The 24445-nt window shown below is 16.7% G+C and overlaps 5 protein-coding genes across 5 annotated transcripts, besides 31 other annotated features; 3 read left to right on the forward strand and 2 right to left on the reverse strand. All coding sequences in view use genetic code 6, as the record gives it.

Annotated features, from left to right (window-relative positions):
- The first annotated feature begins 1565 nt into the window (after positions 1-1565).
- Positions 1566-1601: a microsatellite.
- Positions 1602-2719: 1118 nt separating this feature from the next.
- Positions 2720-2764: a microsatellite.
- Positions 2731-2773: a microsatellite.
- Positions 2774-3108: 335 nt separating this feature from the next.
- Positions 3109-3138: a microsatellite.
- A 1064-nt stretch (positions 3139-4202) lies between these two features.
- Positions 4203-4253: a microsatellite.
- A 39-nt stretch (positions 4254-4292) lies between these two features.
- Positions 4293-4332: a microsatellite.
- A 735-nt stretch (positions 4333-5067) lies between these two features.
- Positions 5068-5146: a microsatellite.
- A 250-nt stretch (positions 5147-5396) lies between these two features.
- Positions 5397-5433: a microsatellite.
- Positions 5434-6038: 605 nt separating this feature from the next.
- Positions 6039-6081: a microsatellite.
- Positions 6082-6207: 126 nt separating this feature from the next.
- IMG5_140250 (zinc finger protein, putative) lies at positions 6208-7187 on the reverse strand (the record flags this gene model as incomplete). Its single annotated transcript, XM_004031334.1, has 1 exon — positions 6208-7187. A coding segment is annotated over one exon (957 nt), but the record flags the coding sequence as incomplete, so codon positions are not given.
- Positions 7113-7162: a microsatellite.
- A 9-nt stretch (positions 7188-7196) lies between the features above and the next one.
- Positions 7197-7223: a microsatellite.
- A 135-nt stretch (positions 7224-7358) lies between these two features.
- Positions 7359-7403: a microsatellite.
- A 320-nt stretch (positions 7404-7723) lies between these two features.
- Positions 7724-7783: a microsatellite.
- A 2353-nt stretch (positions 7784-10136) lies between these two features.
- Positions 10137-10194: a microsatellite.
- IMG5_140260 (protein kinase domain protein) lies at positions 10194-11512 on the forward strand (the record flags this gene model as incomplete). Its single annotated transcript, XM_004031335.1, has 3 exons — positions 10194-10887; positions 10927-11328; positions 11412-11512. 3 exons carry the CDS (start codon positions 10194-10196, stop codon positions 11510-11512), a joined length of 1197 nt encoding a protein of 398 aa, XP_004031383.1.
- Positions 11369-11403: a microsatellite.
- A 267-nt stretch (positions 11513-11779) lies between the features above and the next one.
- Positions 11780-11898: a microsatellite.
- Positions 11899-12084: 186 nt separating this feature from the next.
- Positions 12085-12119: a microsatellite.
- An 8-nt stretch (positions 12120-12127) lies between these two features.
- IMG5_140270 (hypothetical protein) lies at positions 12128-12847 on the reverse strand (the record flags this gene model as incomplete). Its single annotated transcript, XM_004031336.1, has 2 exons — positions 12128-12153; positions 12250-12847. 2 exons carry the CDS (start codon positions 12845-12847, stop codon positions 12128-12130), a joined length of 624 nt encoding a protein of 207 aa, XP_004031384.1.
- Positions 12848-13826: 979 nt separating this feature from the next.
- Positions 13827-13876: a microsatellite.
- A 372-nt stretch (positions 13877-14248) lies between these two features.
- On the forward strand, positions 14249-17664 carry IMG5_140280 (hypothetical protein; the record flags this gene model as incomplete). Its single annotated transcript, XM_004031337.1, has 5 exons — positions 14249-14651; positions 14706-15122; positions 15637-16934; positions 17017-17098; positions 17213-17664. 5 exons carry the CDS (start codon positions 14249-14251, stop codon positions 17662-17664), a joined length of 2652 nt encoding a protein of 883 aa, XP_004031385.1.
- Positions 15508-15635: a microsatellite.
- Positions 15516-15635: a microsatellite.
- Positions 15523-15628: a microsatellite.
- Positions 16945-16996: a microsatellite.
- Positions 17577-17614: a microsatellite.
- Positions 17665-17675: 11 nt separating the features above from the next.
- Positions 17676-17732: a microsatellite.
- Positions 17733-17811: 79 nt separating this feature from the next.
- Positions 17812-17868: a microsatellite.
- Positions 17869-18204: 336 nt separating this feature from the next.
- IMG5_140290 (hypothetical protein) lies at positions 18205-19706 on the forward strand (the record flags this gene model as incomplete). The annotated part of the gene is made up of 3 exons (XM_004031338.1): positions 18205-18528; positions 19469-19548; positions 19622-19706. The coding sequence occupies 3 exons, from the start codon at positions 18205-18207 to the stop codon at positions 19704-19706; spliced, it is 489 nt and encodes a 162-aa protein (XP_004031386.1).
- Positions 18834-18903: a microsatellite.
- Positions 18860-18897: a microsatellite.
- Positions 19707-21602: 1896 nt separating the features above from the next.
- Positions 21603-21643: a microsatellite.
- An 809-nt stretch (positions 21644-22452) lies between these two features.
- Positions 22453-22503: a microsatellite.
- Positions 22467-22508: a microsatellite.
- Positions 22509-24409: 1901 nt separating this feature from the next.
- Positions 24410-24445: a microsatellite.

A 24445-nucleotide genomic window follows, 5' to 3' on the forward strand; every position in this document is an offset into this window, starting at 1 on the left:
TTGTGTAATTATTGTTTTATGATCACTACTTCCGATCTATTAAATTATTTTTGAAGAAATAAAAGATTTTAGTTAGTGATTACGAGGTCAATCGTATTAGTTTAAATGAGTTGGCTAAGTATTTAGAATCTGTAGATTATATTTTTGTAGGAAAGAATTAAGTTTTTTACTAATTTGTTTTGGGTTGTTATTAAAATCGCCAGGAATTACAAGTTAAGGATTATTATATCTATAGAGTAATTAATCTATTTCTTAAAATTATGTTTTTAATAAGGGGAAATCATTTTGATTAGGGATATATATTCCAATAATTAGAATTTTGGAATTATTATTTAGATGTATTATGACTATTTTTAATTCTGGTGATAAAGTGGAGATTTCTTAGGAGTGGTACTATTTATGAATTAAGATAGATACTCCTCCTCCTGTTTGATCCTCCTAACGAGTATAATTAAAGGAGATATAAGGGTTAGTATTAATCCTTTCTTGAGGTTTTAGCCAAGTTTCGCAAATTATTAAGACTTAAGCATTGTTTTATAAAGCCATATTTATAAGTAATTCTTATTTATTTCTTATTGTACGTAAGTTTGTGCTAATGATTGTGATATTATTGAATGTGTGTGTTATCTGTCTTTCTTTATATATATATTATATAAGTTTTTTAAAAAAGGTTGATTTGGAGGAATGTTTATTATTTTTTGATTATCCAAAGATTATTAATTATTATTATGGTTTAAATTCAGGGTAGGAATGTTAGGTTTGAAATCTTTCATTATTCATTCTATTGTTCTATTTTATTTATTCCTGTATTAGTCTGTCTTAAAGCATTTATAGTCCCTTTAACGTTTTGATTTCTTTTCTCATCTCTAAATTTTTAACTTTTTTGGTTTAGTGAACAGTTTCTATCCTGATTCTTATTTTTTCGAATGAAGTCTGTAATTTGTTTTTAGTCTTGCTATAAATGTTAGTCTCATTAAGAATTTTTATTATTTTTTCCTTAATTATGATTTTTTTTAAGGGAGAAGTTACAATCCTTTCTAGAGCTATTAGATTTTGAGTTAGATTACTCTACAATTCTTTAAAAATACTAGGATGAACAATTTATTGCTTTTGAATTCAAAGAATTAGGTATTGTTTATTAATTAATTAGATTAGTAAAAGTCTTGTAATCAAAATTTTTTGTTATCTATTTTTATTTAGATTAACTTTTTTTATATGTTTAGTATTAAATTATGGTCCTCTTGTAAGAATGTATGAGAAAGCAATAAATCTATTTTAAGCATCTTCTGTATTTTCGTAAGAAATGAAATCAAAGTTAATCTTTTTTAGACATATAAGATTTTACCTGAATAAGAAAATTTATTTATAATAATAAGGTAAAATTAGCTCTGTTACAAGCTTAAACAGAAATAAGCTCATAAGATTTTAGGGCTCCAAGTATGCAAGATTGAATAGTCCTTATTTGTAATTTATTAGAAATTTTAATAATGTTGGTATGAGAAAAATTCTTATTTATATATTTAATTATCCATTTATTGTTTATTTGTTTTTAAATAATTTTAAATTATATATATATATATATATATATATGTAAATATATAATCTTAATATAATATACTATTTTTTTATTTTTTATTTTATATTTTATATAAACTAATAAATTAATCTTATTTATTTTTTTTTCTTTTAATTAATATCTTAATATATTTTTTAATTTAACTTTATCAAATATTTTGAATATAGGGGAAAAAAATAAAAAAAAATATGCTTAATTTATACCATTTATTTTTATATTTTTTAAATATTAAAAACAAAAATACAATTGTAAACATATTTTTAATATTTCTTAAAATTTATATTTGTAAAAATCATAATAATAATTTTTTTATTTTAATAAAATCTATAAGAACTATATAAATAATACAATAGAATAAATATATTAAAATGATTTCATAATTTTTATTTTTTTAAAACAATCATAAATATAGTAACATATAGTAAAATTAAAAAAATAAAAATAACAACTAAATATTTAACAAAATTATTTATATAAATAATATATAAATATATATTAAAAATATTAATTATGGATTTGAAAAATTATTAATAAAAATTTGAAGGATATTTAACATATGATTATCATGAATTTTAACATTTACTTTCTTAGTAAAATGATATTCAGAATTTATATTCATCTTTATAAGTAAATAATAACTAAAATTTAATAACTAATTACGATAAAGCGAAATAATTTTATAGTTTAATAAATAATCATCATTAATAAAAAAGTAATGAAATATTTAATAATTAATATATTTAATATTTAGATGATTAATAAGTTAGTACTAATTTAAATAACTAGATTAGTTGTGGTAATAGTATACATAATAAAGAAGATGTAACTGATTAAGATATATTTAATTAGTTTTTGATGTAATTGGACTTCAAAAATATGAATAATACTGTAGATTCTCTTTTAATGGAATAATTTAACTGTTTATTATAAATAAAGGAACATTTTATTATGTTGTAAAATTATATTAGAAAATTAACTTAAAATGATACTGATTTACAATATGATTATTTAAAAGACTAGTTTAAATAAATGTTATATTAATTTGAAAATATGATAAATTCAATTTCAGAATAAATAAATCCTGTGGCTTTCAGTGTGTGTTATTTTAAGTGTATTGAATATTTAAAATTTTTTTAAGAATTTATAGATTTAAGATAAAATAATAATAGTTTAAATAATTAATAATAAAATAATAATTAAATTAATTAAAGAGAAATATTAATTAAATGTATAAAAATATATGTATAATGGTATAAAACTAGTTAGAAAAAATAAAAAAAAGAAATTAATATAAATACAATTAAAAATGAAATATTATAGTTTATTATGTAAAAAGAATAAATTTCCTCCTTTTAAATGTGTAATTAAAAATATTTATTAGCCCCTAGAAAAAGTTATAAAATTAAAAATATGTTAAAAAAATAATATAATAAAGATTTTTATAATAATTCTAATTGATATATAATATTAATTAATACTTATTAAAATTTTATATTAAATATAATTTATAAAATGTATTTTATTTAATTTATTATAAATATATATATATATATATATATATAAAATTATTTCTTATTAGTTATATTTTTTTTTATATTAAGGAATCCAATGTTTAAAATTAATTTAAAAAATATTTAGTTTACTTTAAAATATATTATTTTTATAAATAAATAATAAGAAAATTTAAAATAAATATTTATTTTATTATTATTGTTTTTTCTTTATTATAAATCAAAAAAAACATATTTTGTTATTTATAGTATTAATTATTTTTTATAATATTTCTTTATTTTAATTTATATTTATTAGTTATTGACTAACTTTTACATATATCTTCTTTTTATTATTTAAAAAATAACTTTAGAAGCTAAATTATAATTAATTACATTTTTAATATTTAAAATTAGTAATTTTAAAGTAATTATATTAAATTATAATAATAAAATTTATGTCATTAATTTTTTATTTTTATTTCTTTTAGTAATGTATTATTATTTTGACGTTTATATATTTATGTTAAATTTTTTTTAGACTTTGTTTTTTAGTGATGTGTTTATTCTTGATTTTTCTATGATATTTTAGAATCTAGATGCTTTATATAACTTTTTTTTATGGTTATATAGATTGATTTTAAGGCTAGAATTAAGTTGTTATAAAGAATATTAATAAGTAGCTTTTTAATTTTATTTTATTTATACGAATTTAAGTAATAAACTTGAATATGACATTTAATGCTTAAGCGTTCCAAGTATTATTTAACAAAATTTTTAAATTCATTAACAAAGTTAACATTATTATTTATTTTTTTTAAGTTTAAATTTTTTTTTTTTTTTAAATTGATAGATATAATATAAATTATTTACTTATTACAGTTTTTTAATATATAATTAAAAATATTAGAATTTTATTTATAAAATGAAATATATATATATAAATAATATTAATAATATTTTTTATAAGTTTAGCTAAACATTTTTAAAAAATTAATTTTTTAAAACAAATGAGTTTATAAATATGTAATTAAGAAGAAACCAGTCAAAAAATTGAAAATTTTAGTAAAAATTAACCAAAAAATATTGAAAAAAAGCCTGCCAAAAAGGATGCCCCAAAAAAGAAAAAAAATCCAGAAAAAGAAAAGATTGAAAAAGAAATTACTGAAAAAGAAAAAACCGAAAAACCTAAAAAAGTGAAAGACTAAAATAAAGTATCTTTTTTTTAAAAAAAAAGAAAAATAAAAAAAAAAAATGAATAAAAAAGCTAAATTATTTTTATAATAAATAGGATAAAGAAAAAAAAGATGCTAAATGTAATAATACATAAGCTAAAAATCAATTCTCAGATAAAGATTATTAATATTTGATTGAATATGTAAAATAAGCAAACAAACCATTTAATGCCGCTACAATAGAAAGTAATTTAAAGGCAAAAACATAATTCAAAAAATTATCTTTAGAAAGTGCTTTATAATAAGGAGTTACCGATAATTCACTTAAAAAAAAGGTTTATGGTAGTTCCGTTGTTTTTTGGTTTAATTAGGCTTAGCTAGAAAGTGTTAGTAAAGAAGAAATATAAGAATTAACATAATAAATAGTAAATACAAATACTGAATATTCAGAATTTTCTTAATAATTAAGAACTTTAAATTAATAATTGACCAAAATTATGATGGAAAAAACAGATTAGTAATTATTAGAAGAAATATAAAGATATACAAATTTAATTTAAAAATAAGAAGAATAATTAACTTTTTATTAAAGCGATTAATTCATTTAAGTTGAAGAGAATGAATGCAAACAAATAGAAGAAAAAGTTCAGAACATAGAATCTACATATAAAAAAAGAAAAAGAATTTGTGAAGATGGAGTAAAGGAAATTATTGAAAATAATGAAGAATAAGCCAAAACATTATAAGAAATGTTTGAAATTATGGGAATGGATTAAGAATGAAAGTTTATATATGTTTATGTATAAAATCAGATATTTGTAGTCATTATAAATATATAAATAATAATAAATATATATATATATATATATATATAATATATATATAATATGTATATATATATATATTTGAAATAATGTTCGCTCTATTAAAAAGTTATATAATATGCTCAAAAATATATAATATAAAAAACTTATTTAAAATGAAAATGAATATTATATTTTAATAAAAAAAAGCTAAAATACTTTATTTTTTTAAGATTATTTAAAATTTTTAAAATTATCTTTAATAAAATTTATTTTTTGTTTGATAAGAATAATATAAAAAGAAAGAAACTCAAATTAATATTAAATAAAAAATATTATATTATTTATTTAAAATACATATTATGATAAATAATAATATTATTAAATAAGAAAAAAAATATTAAATATTTAATAAATTTAAACTTCTAATTTGAGAATTATTTGAACTAATATTATTAAATATATATTAAATTTATAAAAATTTTATAAAATATAACAAAAAAATAAAATATAAAAACTTTTTTATTATTATCAAAAATTGCTTAAGTTTTTTATAAAATTAGATTTGTGAGGATTATGTGCTAATATAATCATATTATAGGCTTCTTATTTAGCTATTCTTTTCTCAACCTTAATTAAATACACATAAATATATTTACTGTAATAAAAATAAAAAATACTCTTTCTTCTAATGGATATACTTCAGAGTAAAAATCATAAAGTATTAATGGAGCATAAGAGCATATTACAAAAAATAAAAATAAAGAGTATTATTTTTTAAAATAGCCAATAGGTTAATATATTTTTTTATATTTTATATTTCCCTAATATTAAAATTAGTGTTAAAAATTAGGATACTCCATAAAATATTACAAATATAATTTGTTAAATAAAATAATTATATTAAAAATATGATAAAAAGGATATTTAAATTTGTAAAAAAAATATTTATATAAATAAAAAAAATATTAAAGAATAAAAGAACTAAAAAAGAATATATATATATATATATATATATATATATATATATATATATAAATTAATTTTATTTTTTTTAAAAAATATTAATAAATAAATATATAATATTTATATATTTTAAAATTATATATTTAATCATTTTTATATATAATTATATATATATATTTTTTTTTTATTTTTTTTTTGAATATTGATTTTTTTTAATTCTCAATACTAAATCTTTCCATACTACTATTACATACCCATATAATAAGGTTATTGTAAATTCATAGCATTGTTGTATTAAGAAAGCATTTATTATTATTAATTATAAATGGTTTAATAATAAATCTAAGCATTAGTATAGATAGTTTGATATTATTATTTTTCTTCTTCTGTTCTAGCCGGATCTTTCATAATTTCATTTACTATTTAATATGCGCTATTTTAATCTCCTGCTCTTGCATATTATTAAGCAAATTATAATTTTTTTAAAGTATTGAGATCATTTTTAAAGACTTATTCGAGATTCGAAATAATTGAAATTAATAAAAGTGAGTCTTAGTTATTTAACAATAGAGATTATTAAGGAGTACCCTAGTTCATATTTGAGGATAGCATTTCAACATCTCCATGAGCAAAAGAACATCCGTTTTAATTTTTGCAATATCCCTTTTAGAAATATTAGCATTTGATTGTCTTGTAATTATTGCATAGAACTTTAGGTTGGGAATTTGGAATGTTTACAGGGATAGGATCAGTAGTTGTTCTTAGTTCTTCCATTCCATGGGCAAAATGACAGGCTTAACCAAGTTGACAATTTCCATTTTTGAAATGGCGGCAAAGACTTGTTTTGTATTTTCCGGTTGAGATAACAGGGGTTTATATCACTTAAAATCTTTAGCTTGGAGATGCTTAGGGGTTTTAGTTAGGGATTTGTTGTTAGTAATAATTATATGGTTATTATTGTTAGGACATATCTTTGGTTTGGTTTTTGGTATGTTTTTGATTGTTTTTTTTTTATTTGTGTGTTGAGGATTATATTATTATATTTTTAATATATGGTGTTTTTATAATTTTGTTATTATAATTGAGTTTTTATTCTATAGCTTATATTTATTATATTCTTGTAATATATTGTATTATATTATATAATCTATTATATACAATATGGTTTGTTGTTTTTGGGTTTTTTTTTTTTTTTTTTAGTTTTTTTTTTTTAAATTAATTATTTATAATTATTTTTGAGTTTTTGTTTGTATTTAAAATAGATTTTATTTAGATTCGTGTGTTTTAAAAGATAAAATTATTATTTTTTTTTTTTCCTTAATATTATTTTAAATTTAGTAATAAAGACTAAATATATAAAAATTATATAAATATTTAAAGTTAAATAAATATTTCAATAATTATAATTATTAATTATTTTTTTTTCAATTTTTAAAAAAACCAAAATTTTTATTTTAATAGTATATTACTATCAGAAAAAATTAATTTTATTTAAATAATTTTATATTTTATATATTATAAATATATACTTTTATTTATAGATAATAATTTTAAAAAAGTAAATTATCGAATTTATTATATAAAATTTATAAATTTTAAAAACTATAAATAAAATAAAAATTATTGCTTATTCTTTATTTATCTATATGACTATTTTTTTTTTTTTTGATGTTTAAGAAGTTTTTTTACAAATACTATTTTATTATTAAAAATATAAATTATTTTTTAAATAATAATATAATAAATAAATTATATTTTATAAATAAAATATAAACATTATTATTTGAAAAAAATAAACACGAACAAAAAATACATATTTAAAATTTAATAAAAATATAAAATAATAAATATAATTTTATGATTAAAAAGTTTTAAAATAATTAAGCAAATATAGTATTTTAAATTTATATATATATAAAATAAAAATAAATATCATAAAAATATTTATTCTATTATTATAATAATTACATAAATAAAATGTACAATGTTTAAAAAAATACATAAATAAATTATTCCTTATGTGATTATTTATAAACTAAATAAAAGCTCCCAAAATTTTTAGATTTATAATTCGAACCTTAGTCATAATACAAAACGCTATATAATAATAGTTATAGCAAAAAAAAACTATTTTATTTTTAAAATAAAATGATAATAAAAAATTAGTAGCCAAAACTAAAACAAATATTAACCCAAACAACAATTTAAGATTTAAAATCTGAACATAATTCAAATACAGGCAATAGTATTTACTAATATAGTGATTTTATAGATAGATAATATTCAGGCTAGAAAACAAAGAAAGGCTATATTATTTAGAAGAAATATTCTCCTAATATTGACTATAGAAAATAAATGATATTATTAAATTAAAAAAACGAATATGGTAAGAAATTTTATAGTTTAGAAAAGGTTAGGAATATAATTTCTTCTTAAAAAATAAGTAGTGTAAAATGGCTTAAACTAAAAAATAACTTAGACTTAGAAATTAATGAGAAAAAGAAATGCTTAAAAATATAAAATAATAGTAATTTAAATAAAGAGAAAAGAAGAGATATTTAATTAAAAAATAGAGTTGAATAAATAAACTTGAATTAATATGAAAAAAAATATGCTTTTACGGAAAGAAATACTCAAAAAAAAAAAAAATTTTTTAGTCCTAAAAAGTATGATAATATAGATTATAGCTTTTTCGGAATTTAATGTTAAAAAATTTTCAATTAATTTTAAGATGTTTAAGAATATAAAAAAAATAGCAAATTTTATGAAACATAAAATACATATAATATAAAGGATATTAAGTAATTTTTATATAAGTTTAGCTATTTTTTCAATTTTTAAGTTTATTTTCAGATATATGCCTTTGAATTGTAAAAAGGAGGAGAAGTTTAAATAGATTAAAAGCATTTATATAAAAGGAAAAAATTAAATCAATTTTAAGAATTAATAATAAACTAAATAATATTAAAAAAATAGTTTAATACATTAATAAGATGATTAAAAATATGAAATAAAATCAATATTTAGTATTTTAAAACTTTAAAATAGTATAAAAAATGATAATATGAAGTAATAAAAAAATATAAGAATACGTAAACAGCTTATTAATTTTTTAGAAAAATACATTGAATTAAATATAACAATTAAAGAAGTTTATTTTATATATAAGATTAAAATAAAACAAAAAAACATATAATTTATATTTTTCTTTTTTTAGGGAATGATAAATAAAATATTTGCAAGAGTACCATATTTACGTCAAAACTCAAAGATATTTTTTAATTATATTAAACAAAATGACGTTTGTAAAGTATAATAAATGCTAAAACAAAACAAATATTTAGTATATGAATATGATAGTGTAGATTTTTTTTAAAAAAAAATATAAAACTATTTTTTATTTAAAACAAAAAAAAAGACTTTTTAAACTCCTTTACATTGGGCTGCTAAAAGAGGATATTTATTAATTGCTTAAATTTTAATTAATTATAAAGCTGATATTAATGCTAGAGATGATGTAAAAAGACTTCTTCTTTTTTTTTTTTTGTTAAATAGTATATTTAATTTTTTAAAGACAGGAAAAACTCCTTTATATTTTTCTTATAGAGAAGGATATAATTATATAAGTTAATTATTAATAATTAATAAGGCTTCTCCTTGGTCTTATAAAAGAAATAATATTAACTAAATGGCTTATAGTAGATAAAATAATGATTTGCATATTTTAAAAATATCAAAATAAGTATATTTATTTATGAATATATTGTATGCTTAATTTTATATTTTTATTTATCTAAAAAAAAAAAAAATAACAAAGATTCATTTAATGTTTCTTCTAAATTCTTTTAAATTAAAAAATAAATTGTGGGAAGAATCTTAATATCTATTTGAAGATGTAAAATAAGAGATTAACTTACTTTTAAAACTATGATTTTCTTCTTCTTTTTCTTTTTAATTATTGTATTTTAATATATTTTTTGAATTTTAATCTTTTATATAAAAAACAAAACAAAAAATTTAAATTAAATTTTGATAGTTTTTTTAATAAACTAAAAAAAATATATGTATTTTTTAAAATTGTACATAAAAGAAAAATAGTAATAATAACTTTTACTTAATAAAAAAGAAAAATAACTTAAAAAAAAATAAAATTTATTTAAAAAATAAAATAATAAAAAAATAAATGGATAAATATAAAACAATTGAAATAATTGGAAGAGGTTCTTTTGGTGAAGTAACAAAAGCATAAAACATTGAAACAGGCGAAATAGTAGCCATAAAAACAATGAAGTAATAATTTAGTACATGGGAAGAATGTATAAACTTGCGAGAATTAAAATCTTTGAGGAAATTAGTTAATAATAAAAACATAATAAAATTAAAGGAAGTTATACGAATAAATAATTAACTTTCTTTAGTTTTTGAACATATAGATTTAGATATATTTAAATTATATGAAGATTAAAAAAAATAAGGAAAAAGACTTTCCGAAAATTAAATAAAATCTATTTTTTATTAAATCGCTAATTCTTTATAATATATGCATAAACATGGGTTTTTTCATAGAGATTTAAAACCCGAAAATATACTCTATAGTAAAAAAGATGGGTTTATTAAACTTATTGATTTCGGACTTGCAAGAGAAATACGGTCTAGACCTCCTTATACTGATTATGTGTCAACCAGATGGTATAGAGCACCTGAATTGCTTTTACATTCAACTAATTATAATTCTCCAGTTGATATTTTTGCATTAGGATGTATTATATGTGAGTTATTTATGTTAAAACCACTTTTTAATGGAGCTTCCGAAGTTGATTAAATTCAAAAAATATGTACTGTTTTAGGTACTCCTTCAAAATTAGATTGGACAGAAGGTAAAATATTTAAAAAAATAAAAATAACAAAAAAAATAGGTTATAAATTAGCGTCAGTTAAAGGAATAAATTTTCCTTAGTATTAGAGTATTCCTTTAAGTAGTTTAGTAAATTATTGCTCTAGTGAAGGATTGTAGTTGATAAATGAATGTTTAAGATGGGATCCTTAAAAAAGACCTACTGCGGCTAAAATATTACAACACCCATATTTTAGGGATATAGAGAAAATACTCCCGGAAGATTATTTTAATGAAAATGATGAAAATAAAAATACTTAAAATTATAATGTTTTAAGTTAGAAGAGAATTTCGAATTATTAATATAGTAGTAGTTCGGATGCTAATATAGGTTTAGGAAATTAAAATGTATTAGAGAATAAATTGTAGTAATAAGAATTAATTAATATTAATGACAATATGTAAAAACCACCTTTAAATCCAGGTAAAAAATATCAGAAATTAGAGCTTATTTTAGAAGATACTAATAATAATAATAATAATAATAATAATAATAATATTTCATAGGAAAGATCGTATAAAAATAGAGCAAATTCTTTATAATAAAGAAATTAAGAGTCAAGTTAATCAAAAAAAAGAATGCTAATAAATATGTAATAAGAAGATGATGATATACTTAAAAATTATTTATAGGTAGGAGGAGGTTTATATAATTCAGGTAATAAGAATATAGTTCAAGATAATTAGAATTTATAAGAAATTTTATTTCCAATTTAATAATAAAAATAAGATAAAAACTACTAATATGCATAATAAATTTAAAATGGATAAAATAGCGAAAGAAATAATTAATATAAAATTTATAATAATATATATGATTTCTCAAATAAGTAAAATGTGTTACTTTAATAGTAATTTTCATTTCCTAATTAAATTAATAATAATATTAATAATAATAATAATAATAATAATAATAATAATAATATTAATCATAATAATATTAATCATAATTATTATTATTATAATAGTAATATTAATACTAATAATTATAATATTTAAAATAAAAATATATACGATTTTCATAATGTTAAAATACCTCTAAGGAATATATAAATACCTTTCAAAATATGAAGTAATAATAAAAAAAAATCTTAGGATATATATGTAATTATTAATATTTTTTATTAAATAAAATATATTATATATTTTCTATTTTAATTATAAATATAAATAAAAAGTTTAATATAATATAAAATAATAAAATATAAATATAATCAATATTATCAAATAATTTCAATATCATCTATATCTATATTATTATTATTATTATTAACACATTTTATCCCATTTTATTTATTATTATTATTAACCTTTATTTTTTTCTAAACTTTATATATAGCCTAACCTTCTTAATTATCCTTTTTTTTTATATTTTTATCATCATCATTATTATCTTTTTTATTTCCTCCGAAAATATTTTAAACAATCTAAATTCTTCCGTCTATAATATAGTCTTCCTATTAAACAGGATTCATAAAATTTACTAGTTTTTAGTGAACATCGTATCTTATTTTTCTAGCTTTTGATGTTTTTCTGTCTACAGTTTTTAATTTCTTTTCCTATTATTTTAGTTTTCTATCTAATAAATAAAGTCTAGTAGAATCAAAGAGGAGTCCATCTTATCCTACTTCTTTATTTTCTTCGATTTCGGTCATATATTCTTTCAAAAGCTCATTATAAAAGTCATTATCATCATATATTTCCTCGTCTATATCTCTTTGGATATTAGATGCATTTTCGCCCAAAATTCTAAATGAATTTCTCTTTAATTAACTCTTATATAACATTTTATCGAATTATTCCATTGCTTTTTAAGCTTAGCCTATAGGAGTTTATAAAAGACCTTTCATGCCACTTTTTTTTAAGTACATAGTGTTCAAAAGTTAGGCTTTTTAACTCCATTTTAGTATATTTTCTTCCATCCAAGGGTTTAATTAATCCATTTAATTTTCAGATTATTTCCATAAATTTTCTACGTCTAAAATAGTAGTATTTTCGTATTCTTATTGGGAAATTCTTTCTTAATGGATATATTTTTGGAGTTATTTTATATAAGTTTTTTTTTCTGAAATTATCTAAAATGGTCCTTTAGAGTTTTTAAGCAAATTTAGTTTAATTTAAGAAAGTATATCTATATTTCTTAAAAGGGAAATTTCAAGTAGTTTTTATTTTGATTTAGAGTCTTTTTAAAAAGACATAATTTTCGGAGGTAAAGGATGCTTTTTTATTAATTCTAGAGACTTGTTTAAGGAAAAACGGGTAAAAACTAACTCTTTCCAAACTTGAGTCTATTATCGAACACTTTTGGCTTTTTCTATATCGTCATTTTGGTCAATTTTTTTTTCGGAAAATTTCTATTTATCTTCCTCTTCGAGATTATCGATTATTTAATCTACATTTAATTTATCTTGTACATATTTTTTTTTTTTTTTCTTATCTAATATTTCGTTTGAGAAATTTTTAAGTCTTTAGAATTCGTCTTCTTCTTATGATTCTACTTATTGTTCTTCTTTTTCGTCATTTTGGGATATTATACTTTCCTCATTACTGGTTATACTTTGTTCTGATTCTTCAAGTTGTTTTCGAGTTACTTTTTTAGATTTGTAAATGGGAAGGAGATTTTATTATTAAGCTTTTTTAGTGGAATTTAATTCTTGGAGTTAGGTTTAGTATTATGTGTCGGATTTTAATTGCTTTTTGCCGAATTTTAATGTGTCTAAATGGTCGAAATCTTCATTTGTTTTGGATTTGAATTAATTTCGTTTATTTCCTAATGTTTATTCGATTTTTTACCTGAAGTTCGACATTTTTTTATTTAATTTTTATTATTTTTAGACTCTACTTTTTGTATTTATTTATTTTATAAATTTAACTTTTTAATTTTAATGTTTTTTTAAAATTATTTTAATTTTATTTAGTATGTATATAATATATATATATATATATATATTTATATATATATATATTTATATTAATTTTATTTATTTTGTTTATAATATAAAGATATTCATATTTTCTCATCTTTTTATTATATTATATTATATTATTTAAAAAACAATTAATTGTAAATTTAATAAAAGAATGAAATAAAAAAAAACATATTATTATTATAAAATTTAAAGGCAAAATAAAATTATAAAAATATCTAAAAAATAAATATAAAAATGGAAGTAAACAAAATAATACCATAAAAAAAAAAGTCAACATTTTGGCAAAATAAACGTTAAATAAAAGTTTATATAATAATCTCAATAATATTCGGTATTATTTTTCTAATAATAGCCCTAGTACTCCCTATATTAATATCTAAAATGATAAAATCTAAAATAGACAATAAAATAATAATGCATAATTCTAACTATAATCTCTGGGCCAAAATTCCTGGCGAAACTAATACTTTTGTAGTGAGAAATTTCACATTTTATCAATTAAAAAATCAAGATGAATTTTTATTTTTCAACCAAAAGCCTAAAGTTTAAGAAACAGAAGTTATTTCTTATTAAGAATTTCAAGAATTCCGAAATGCTAATTTTTTAGAAAACTAGGCATTAGTACAATATGATTTCCATAGACATTTTAATAATTTAACAGACTCATCAATTTTAATTAATGACGTTTTAAATGTAGGATCTTTTGGGGCTTGGCATAAGATGAAAAATGCAAATGAAACTTTACTTTCATTAAATGGGCTTTCTATTTTATTTAAATCTTTAGTTTAATAAACTGTTCCAGTTATAATAGCTATAGGTTTTTTTTATTTTATTTTTTTTAGATATATATTTATATATTTTGTATTTTTAGGATATACAGGATTAAATAAGGATGAGACATATAATTATTATTGCAAAATAGCTTAATTAAATGACTAAATGTGTAATTGGTTAAAAACAGATTCTATATATGGATGGAAGGATAATTTAACATTAATACATTGGTCATAGGCTACTTTATCAAATTCAACATTTTCAGGCGAAAGTTTATATCTAAAAGATTATTTTAAATTAAGTAATGATTAATTTAATTCGCTTTATAACTCTTTTTCGGAAACAACTAATGCTTTGATGAGTTTTGCAGTAGACTCATATTGTAATTAATATATTCCTCAAAATTTGACATAAAATGTGACTTGTAGGAATGATCCATTTAGCTTAGCGGCTGTTTAGTGGAGTATAGGATAAATTTCTAAAAATCCTCCTTATCCTATCAAGCCTTTTGAAAGTATTACTTAAATTAATTTTACTTTGAATTATATGCCGGAGATATGCAATTATTTAAAAAATATTTTCAGTTAGTAATATAAAGAAGTATTTAATGAATATAAAGATGTCTAGTTTTCAGTAAATTGGGCTAGAAAAGTAATGTATTATAAAAATTATGAAAATAAAAAAGAATTTGTATAAGATAAATATAGTCTTTTAAATATAGGAAATTTAGATTTTTTATGGAAAAATGGAAAATTGTTTGATTAAACAAATGATAATAAATATTTATAAAATATAAGGTAATAATTTGATATTGAAGAAATAGAAGAAAGTATTTTATTTAAAAAAGATATATAGATATATAAAATAATATAAATAAATAAATTAAAAAAAAAAAAAATTATAAATATATATAAATATATTTATATAAATATTATATATATATAATATTATATTTATATATTTTTATTTATTTATTTATATATTTATATATTTATATATTTATTATTTTTATATATTTATTTATATAGCAAACCCTAAAGCTAGTTTCGTATTTTGGAATTATATGAAATATTTTGTATATAATTTTACTTAAAATATTCCTTTAGGAGGTACTCCAGGTTAGGCTTCTATAGGTTAGTTTACTGCTGATTCTTTATAAAAAAATTATTAATAGATGAAAAATAATATATAATTAAAACTTTTTGCTGGGTATTTTTTTAAAAAGATATTATTGGAATAAAAAGCATAATGTAATGATGTTTTTTCTTTTAATTTTTCAATTGAGTAAGTTTAAAAAATTTGCTAAGAAATGGAAGATTTCAAAAATTGGGATTTTAATTCAATGTTTAATCTAGCTTATTTATGTATTAAATAAGATCCTTTTTATACTGAATTTTTTATTTAAAAAAGTTTGTCTGAATTTTAGTAATATGTAATTTTTTGTAAGGAAAATTAATATATAGGTTAAAATATTATTATTTTTAATTAAATTCTATTTGATAAATACAATTGCTCGCCTTTGTCTGGAAAAGGAAAAATATGTTCAGATAATGAATTAGCCTAATAATAATGGTATGGGAGTGTTATAACATTAAATTTACCCGAATAAATAAGCGATATATTATCAAAAGGCGAAAGCTATTACTTTTGGGATAAAGAAAATATAGACGGACCATTTGAGTATTAATATTTTATAAATAATATAATAAAAGAGGAAAAATAGAATTTAAATAATGAATAAATAAATAAACTTTTAACTTATGACGTCCTTTTTAGCCCTTCAGTGATACCTTAAATTTTCCAATTATAAAAACTAAAAAATAAATAATTAATTAATTAAAAGTTTTATTTTTAAGATGGAGGAGATTAATTATGTAAATATTATAGGTATCTAATGGTAAACTTAGTCTTTAAATCATTAAAATAAACACGAAAAGCCTCCGATCTACTATTCGGATATGTAGACTACTTTGTGGATTCTCAAAAAAATAAAGATCCTTAAACTGGAGGCGACCCTTCTTTAAATTCAACAATAATATTAAATGACCCAAATAATAATTACTACGAAAATACATCTAAAATAATAATGTATACTGGATAATCAGATTCTTCAAAAACTAGATAATATTATTCAATAAATGGCTTTAATTATACAACATATTAGTTTTATTGGTTTGATGGAAAAAATGTTCAAAGTGTATATACTTCGCCTTGGAATGGAAACGCCTATATTTAAGGTTCTGATAGTGTATAAAATCCGCCTAATATAGATTATAGCGATAAGGTTTATGTATATATAGACAGTTTTGATAGAGGAGGAGCTGCTGTATAAATAAATATATATATATATATATATATATATATATATATTATATATAATTTATATATTTTTTTTATTATATTTTTAGGTCTGGAATGGTTAAAAATAAAAACATGGAGGATTAGAATGTTACAGATATTAAAATGAAGATAAATTTTATTAAAATAAGAGTTAGAATCCTTTAAATGATCTTTATTTTTAAAATAATTATTATGGTTTGTAAAATTTAACAAAACTAAAATAAGCACCTATTTTTATTTCTAATAAACATTTTTTTAATGCAGATTCAAGAATTAGTAATTCAACAGAAATATTGGATATTTAAGGTAATAAAGTGGTTTCTAATAAAGAAAAAGATGGTCTCTTTATGGATATTGAGCCTTATAGCGGTATTACGCTAGCTGCAGCTATTAATGTTTAAGTTAATATGCTAATAGAACCTGATGAATTATTTGATATCAAATAACCTGTTTTGATTCCTATTTATAATACTTTTAGAACAGGAAATTGGTCTGATTCAGCAATTGATAATTAATTAGGAGAGCTAAAAATGGCATTAGTAGCGAAAAGATCTATAGAAATAAGTGGATATATAATAGGTGGAGTTTTTATAGTTTTAAGCTTAATACTTCTTTACAGGATTAAGAAAATAAAAAATATAGAATATGAATAATAAAATAAAAATAATTAATTATTAGAAGATAAAGAATAAATTGTTTCTGATAATTATATTTGAATATTATAAAAATATATATATTTATAATATATATATATATATATATATATATATATATTTATATATATTTACATTTTTTTTTTATAAATATATATTTAATATACATTTACTTTTTTATTTTATATTTTTCTTTACTTTCTGCATTTTTTTTTTTTTTACTATTATTTTATTTTAATTTAATTTTTTTTTTTTATTAATTTTTATATATTTTTTAAAAATAATTAATTTATATAAAACTAATTAAAGTGTCTTTATTTTAATTGTTTTTTTAATTTTTTTTTTTTATGTAATAATCTTAAAATAATAAAAATAACCATGAACTTTTTTTATTAATAAATCATTTAATAAATATTTTATTTAAATAATAATAACTAATTTTTTAGATAATCTTTTAATTAAATTAAATGTTTTTACTTTAAAATTTATATATATTAATAAATAAAATAAAAAATCGCATTAAAATTTTATTTTTGAAATATTTATTTTTATACTATAAAAAAAATAAAAAATTAATTAATAAAAATAAAAATAAAAAATAACATGAGTTTAAGTATAAAATAAGCGAAAGTTAAATATGAAGGAAAGCCTTTCTATTATTGGTCAGATGGAACCGGTAGAGACACATATATACTTTAAAATAATGGAGGATTATTATGTCAATAGTTATTAGGATAATTGGAAAAAAAAGGTGAAAAAAAACCTGATTATATTCAAATGTAATTTGGAAGCAAAAGAAGATTCAAAAGTACACTCCCTACAGTAGAAAATTAGGTTACTCATTATAGATCAGACGGAAGTGGAAGGGATCTTTATATATCTTGTAATGAAGGTGGGAGAGTTAATGTATTTAAGAATGAGAACAATGTAAAAAACATGTTTTAGAAAACATTAAGAAATTATAGAAAAATGCCTACTTAGTCGAATTTTTATTAAACTGGTGTTTCATTAAATAACTATTTAAATCCTTAATAATAGGTTAAAAAATAATAAATATATTTTTAATAAACACATACTTCGCTTAGACTTTCAAAAAATAAATTATATATAAAACCTAAAAAATTACCTTTTTCTTGTTTTTAATAGAGTTGATATATTTTAATTATTTCATGAATTTTTTTATATTATTATTAATGGTTTTATTTTTAATTTTAATTAATTAAAAAAAAAAAATATTTATATATTTTATAAATTAATAATATATATATATATATATTTATATATATATATATATATTTATTTTTTAATAAATAAATTTTAAATTATTTTATTTTTTATAAATATATAAATATATAATAATAATATAAACAATATTTCTTTTGAAATATATATTCTGTTTTTTTTATTTTATTTTTTAATAAATATAATTTATTTCATATATATTTATTTATTTTAATAAACATTTAAAAGATTCACATTTTCAAAATAATTATTTATATAATTATTATAAAATACAATTAAAAAAATAAAGAACTAAAAATGTTTAACGAAAAAAATATGTATGAAGCTAAAGTTTTTCTTAGAGCATTAAATGATGCTCATTCTAACTTAAGGTTTTTTTAAAAAAATATATATGTATATTATAAATTAATTATCTATTTATTCATTTAATTTACATATATAAATATAAAAAAAATCCTGATTTTTTTATTAATTATAATGATTATTAGATAAGTTGCATAAAGAGAAGCATATCTTAATTAATATTAAAGATAAGCTGATTCTTTATAATAAGCTGTTATAGGTTAATAAGTACTATTTTTTCTTTTATATTAAGATATATATTGTTATATAATAAATATAAAAGGTAAAAGTTGTTGGAGATTCATTAGCTAAAGGACCTAACTTCGATAAAAGCAAAGAAATTAAACTCTTTAAATTTACTAAGTATTTTTTTATTATATTTTATAATAATGTTTTATTTATTTTTTACTAGTAATATCTTTAAAGATTATTTTAGAGGATTTGATGAATTTAATGGTGACTATTAAGAATTAAAAAAATTACTTGATAATGGATTGGCAAAATTAGGACAATAATAATGAAGTATTTAAAAATTATCCTTAAATAAAACATAAATTAAATCAATACAATATTATTTTTTAAACAAAAATAGTTTTATATAAGATTTTTAATTGAAATTTATATATAATTATTAGGTATTATTTTATTATTGAATAAATAAAATCAAATTTATTATATATAATAATTTCTTATTATTTTTTGTTATTATCTTATTTTAATAAAATAATAAAATAAATAAAAAAATTATAAATTTTAGGTCTTTTTTTATTTAATTTTAAAACATAATACATAAATTTTAAAAAGTTATTAATAAATTTAAAAAAAAACTTCAGAAATTCTACTATTAATAAATACATTCGTTATTTCGTTATACTTTATAATTAAATTAATAAAAAATCATTAAAATCATTTAAAATATAACAAAAAATTCATTAATAGATTTAAATTTAAATTTATATTAATTATATTTAAATTTTTTAGTATCATAATTTTCTTATTTTTATATAATAATTTAAATTTATAAATTTTTTCTTTTATGTTCTAAATATTAATTCAATTATAATGATTTAAAATAAATAAACTTTAAATATAGTTATAATTTGAAATAAAATTATTTATAATAAGTTCTTTAAAATGTGATATATATATTAAAATTTTAATATACATATATATGAATTATTTTTAAATAAGTTATTTTTAATTTTAAAAATATATATATTTTAATTCCTATTTCTAAAAAACTTTTAAATATTTATATATAATAAATTTCTTATAATTATATAACTATTTTAAATATTTTTTTTTTTCCACCTATCAATCTTTTTTATAATAATAAAAAAATAAATAATTAAATGACTTAACAAGTATGTACTTTAAAATATTCATAAAATGAATTTTGGTTAATAGAATTCAATGAAGGTTATATAAAGACGTTACTTTTTGGTTCCCATCCATAAATAGAAAAAATTCTGTGTTATTTTTCGTATTATTCATTTTTTATATTATGTATATACTTCGATTTATTAATAAAAGATTATTAATTATATAAAGATGACTAATTGTAAAATTTTAGATTAATTTTAATTATCTTTTACGCATTATTATTATGCATAATTTTAGTTTTAATAATATTCAGAAATAAGAAACCAAAATTTAATAAAAAATTAAATTATAATTTAGAAATTAATACAAAAAGAATGTCAAAAAGACATCGAACAATAATTCCATAAAATAAGTCTTCTTTTTAATAAATAGTAGAATAAAATTTAGATCATGATATAAACAATACTTTTGAGTTTAGAATGTTAAAAATAAAAGATTTAATTTTTACGTTTTATACTATGTATATTATTTTTAATGTATTATTTTCTCTATTACTATATTAGACTTTGTTTTTATTAATAATGATGTGATTTATATATGGTATATTAGATTATAGTTTTTGTTTATTTTGACTACTTTAGGACTTTATTTTATTTTTGGTGGATTAAATTTGGTTTATAATGTTATTTTTGATAAAGCTTTTTATAAAAAATGTAGAAGCAATAACCTTTATTTTATTATTATGAGCAGAATTTAACTTAAAACAGGTGCTTATATAATGAAAATATAATCAATAATGTTTATTTTTATTTCGCTTACATGTATTTATCTTTATTAAGATATTACTTCAATTATAATTTCATGTGTATATATTTTATTTGCTATTTTATATTATATATATATTAAAGGCTTTTGTGTTCGTTAAAATAAAGAAGAAATTTGAAACAAATTATTTATAATAATTTTTTTTTTAAAAAAAATATATATATATAAGAAAAGTTTTTGAAATAATTTTAAAAATATATCTTTATAAAAAATAATAAAATTTTAATTAATTATTTATTCGTTAATATTTTTTTTTTATTAATAATAAATTAAATAATAAAAGAAATATTTTTAAAAAATATAAAAATATAAAAGTATAAAATAATGATATTTAATTTAAATAATATTAGATATTATAATATCATTAATTATAATATTTTATATTTATTTGAAATCAAAAATATTAATAATATTATTATGTATTTTAAGATAAGATACGTATTGTTTTATTAAGAATTTAAAAATGAAGTTATTATATTTCTTTTTAAGAAATTTTGTTTTATATTTTATTTAATTTTAAGAAATTTTTAAAAATATTCTCATTATAAAAAATATATAAAATTAATTTTTATTATTAAATACATTTAAGAATTATCAAATATAAAATATAAATCATAATAAAGTAAATTTTTTAATTCATATAAAATAAATACTTAATAAAAATATGCTATAGTTTTTACTTAAAAATATAATTTTATAAATAAATAGTATTTACAATATTTAATATTAAATAATTGTAATTTAAATTTTTATATATAAAAATTTTATATATTATATTTATGTAAAAAATGAAAAAAATTAGTTGAAAAACCAATATTGATTAAAAAATTATATATGCCAGTTTAATATTTTTTTGATATATTAAATAGCTTTTTAATATGCTCTAATATATATTTAAGATATTATTTATGTTTTCTTTTTTCTAAAAATTGATTTATAATAATTTTTTTAAACAATTACTTAATAATAAAATTATATATGATTTATAATCATTATTTAAAATTGATTTATAATAAATTAAAATTTTAATATATAAAGTAAATAGCTTTAATTATATATTTAAAAAAATAAATAAATTCTTATTTAATTTTATTTTATTACAGAGAAAAAATAAAAATTAAATATAATTTTTAATATAAAAAACATATATTTTATAAAAAATATATATTTATATATGTATATAATATTTTTATGAATGTATTATTTAAAAATAAAATAATGTTCATAAATAATAAGAGAAATCTAAAATAAGCAATGTATATAAATATGGTAACAGAATTTTTATTTTAAATGCCCTTTTAAGCTTTGGCATACAAGGCAAAAAATTATTGTTTTCATTTTTTAGTTTATTTATCCATATTTTATTTTTTTTAATTTATGAATTTAATTTCAATTATATGGAATACGTAATTTCAATAGTTATTGCTACAATAATTTTGCAAATATTTTAATTTTGGCTTTTTTTGTATTTATCCCTAGGCGATCCTGGGTTTATTACAGTGCCATTAAACTCTTAATAAAAGAAATAACAACCAACTTAATAAAAATTATAAGGCATAATATACAATTTAGATAAATGTAAAACTTGCAATATTTTTAAACCTTTAAGAACTCATCATTGTAGAGTGTGTGATTTATGCGTAAGGGATAGAGATCATCATTGCCCTTTTTTAAGCAATTGTATTGGATATAATAACAGAACTCACTATTTGTATTTTATTTTAATTATAGTTATATAAGAATAAGTAATTATTTGTGAAACAGTATATTAGCTAATTAGTTAAATAATAAAAAGTGGATTTATTTAAGCGATTTAACTGCCAATATGCTATTTAGGTATTTTATAGACACTTTCTTCTATTTTTTTATGGGTGAATGTATTAGGACTTGTAAAATTTTAGTTTTAATTGGTTTTAAATAATTAGACAACATATGAGTTTTATAAAAAAAACTTTGATTAATTTAATCCTTTTGATAATGGAAAATTGAAAAATTTAAAATATTATTTCTTCGGATGTTTTTAAGGCAAAAAACCAGGCGAAAAAGTAACAATTTAATATTTAGAAGAATTATATTTATTATAAATGTAGTTATAATAAAATAATAAATTTTAAAAAATTCATAATAATTTAATTATATAATAATAATAATAATAAATTATTAATACTTCCAAAAAAGATTTAGAAATTACAGAAAATAATGTGGATTAAGTTAAAAATGAAAAAAAAAAAATTAATTGTAAAAATTCTATTGTGAATAAAAAAGATAAAAATAAAAATAATTAATAGAAAAAAAAAGAAATTAAATAATGGAGAAAAATATTAAAATAGTAATATTATAGTTTTAATAAATAAAAACTAAAATAATAATAATATGGTCAATAACATTATTATAAACGGAAATAATAATATTATAATTAATAATAACTGAAATCATTTATTTATATTTATTGTTAATAATTTTATCCAAATAGTAAAATTAACTTTATAGATAAATTATATTTTCCTATTTAATAAGTATTTTTTTGATTATTTTAAGTAAAATAAAAAATAAAATGGAAATATAATGAAACAATAAATAATTAAGAATTAAAAAAGAAAAATTAGATAAGATTACTTTAAGGATTATTTTAAAAATGTTATAATTAAATAATTTAGATTAATTAAAATAATCTATTCTGATAATTTCAATCAAACGCTTTTTGTAAAGAAAGATAAATTAAATGATAAAATAGAAATTATTTTTATATAATACTAAAAGCACAAAAAACAAAAAAAATTTCTAAATAATATAATATTAATATATTTTCAATAAAAAAATAATTATCTATATAATTACATAAAATAAATGTATAATATAACTTATTTAGATATTAATTTAATTTATTTATTATTTTAAATATTATAAAAAAAAAATGTTTTATTTATTTATTGATTTATTCTTATAAATTTATTATTTACAAAAAATTTCTTAATTTCATTTTTTTAAAAAACTATTATATATTTTAAAATAAAATAATATGTATATCATTTATTAAATTATTTTATATTTGAATAAAATAAACCTATTAAAGAAAATATATATATATATATATATATATATATATATATAT

The sequence above is a fragment of the Ichthyophthirius multifiliis genome, assembly GCF_000220395.1.
Source record: "Ichthyophthirius multifiliis unplaced genomic scaffold scaff_1120509251088, whole genome shotgun sequence".
Taxonomy (NCBI): domain Eukaryota; phylum Ciliophora; class Oligohymenophorea; order Hymenostomatida; genus Ichthyophthirius; species Ichthyophthirius multifiliis.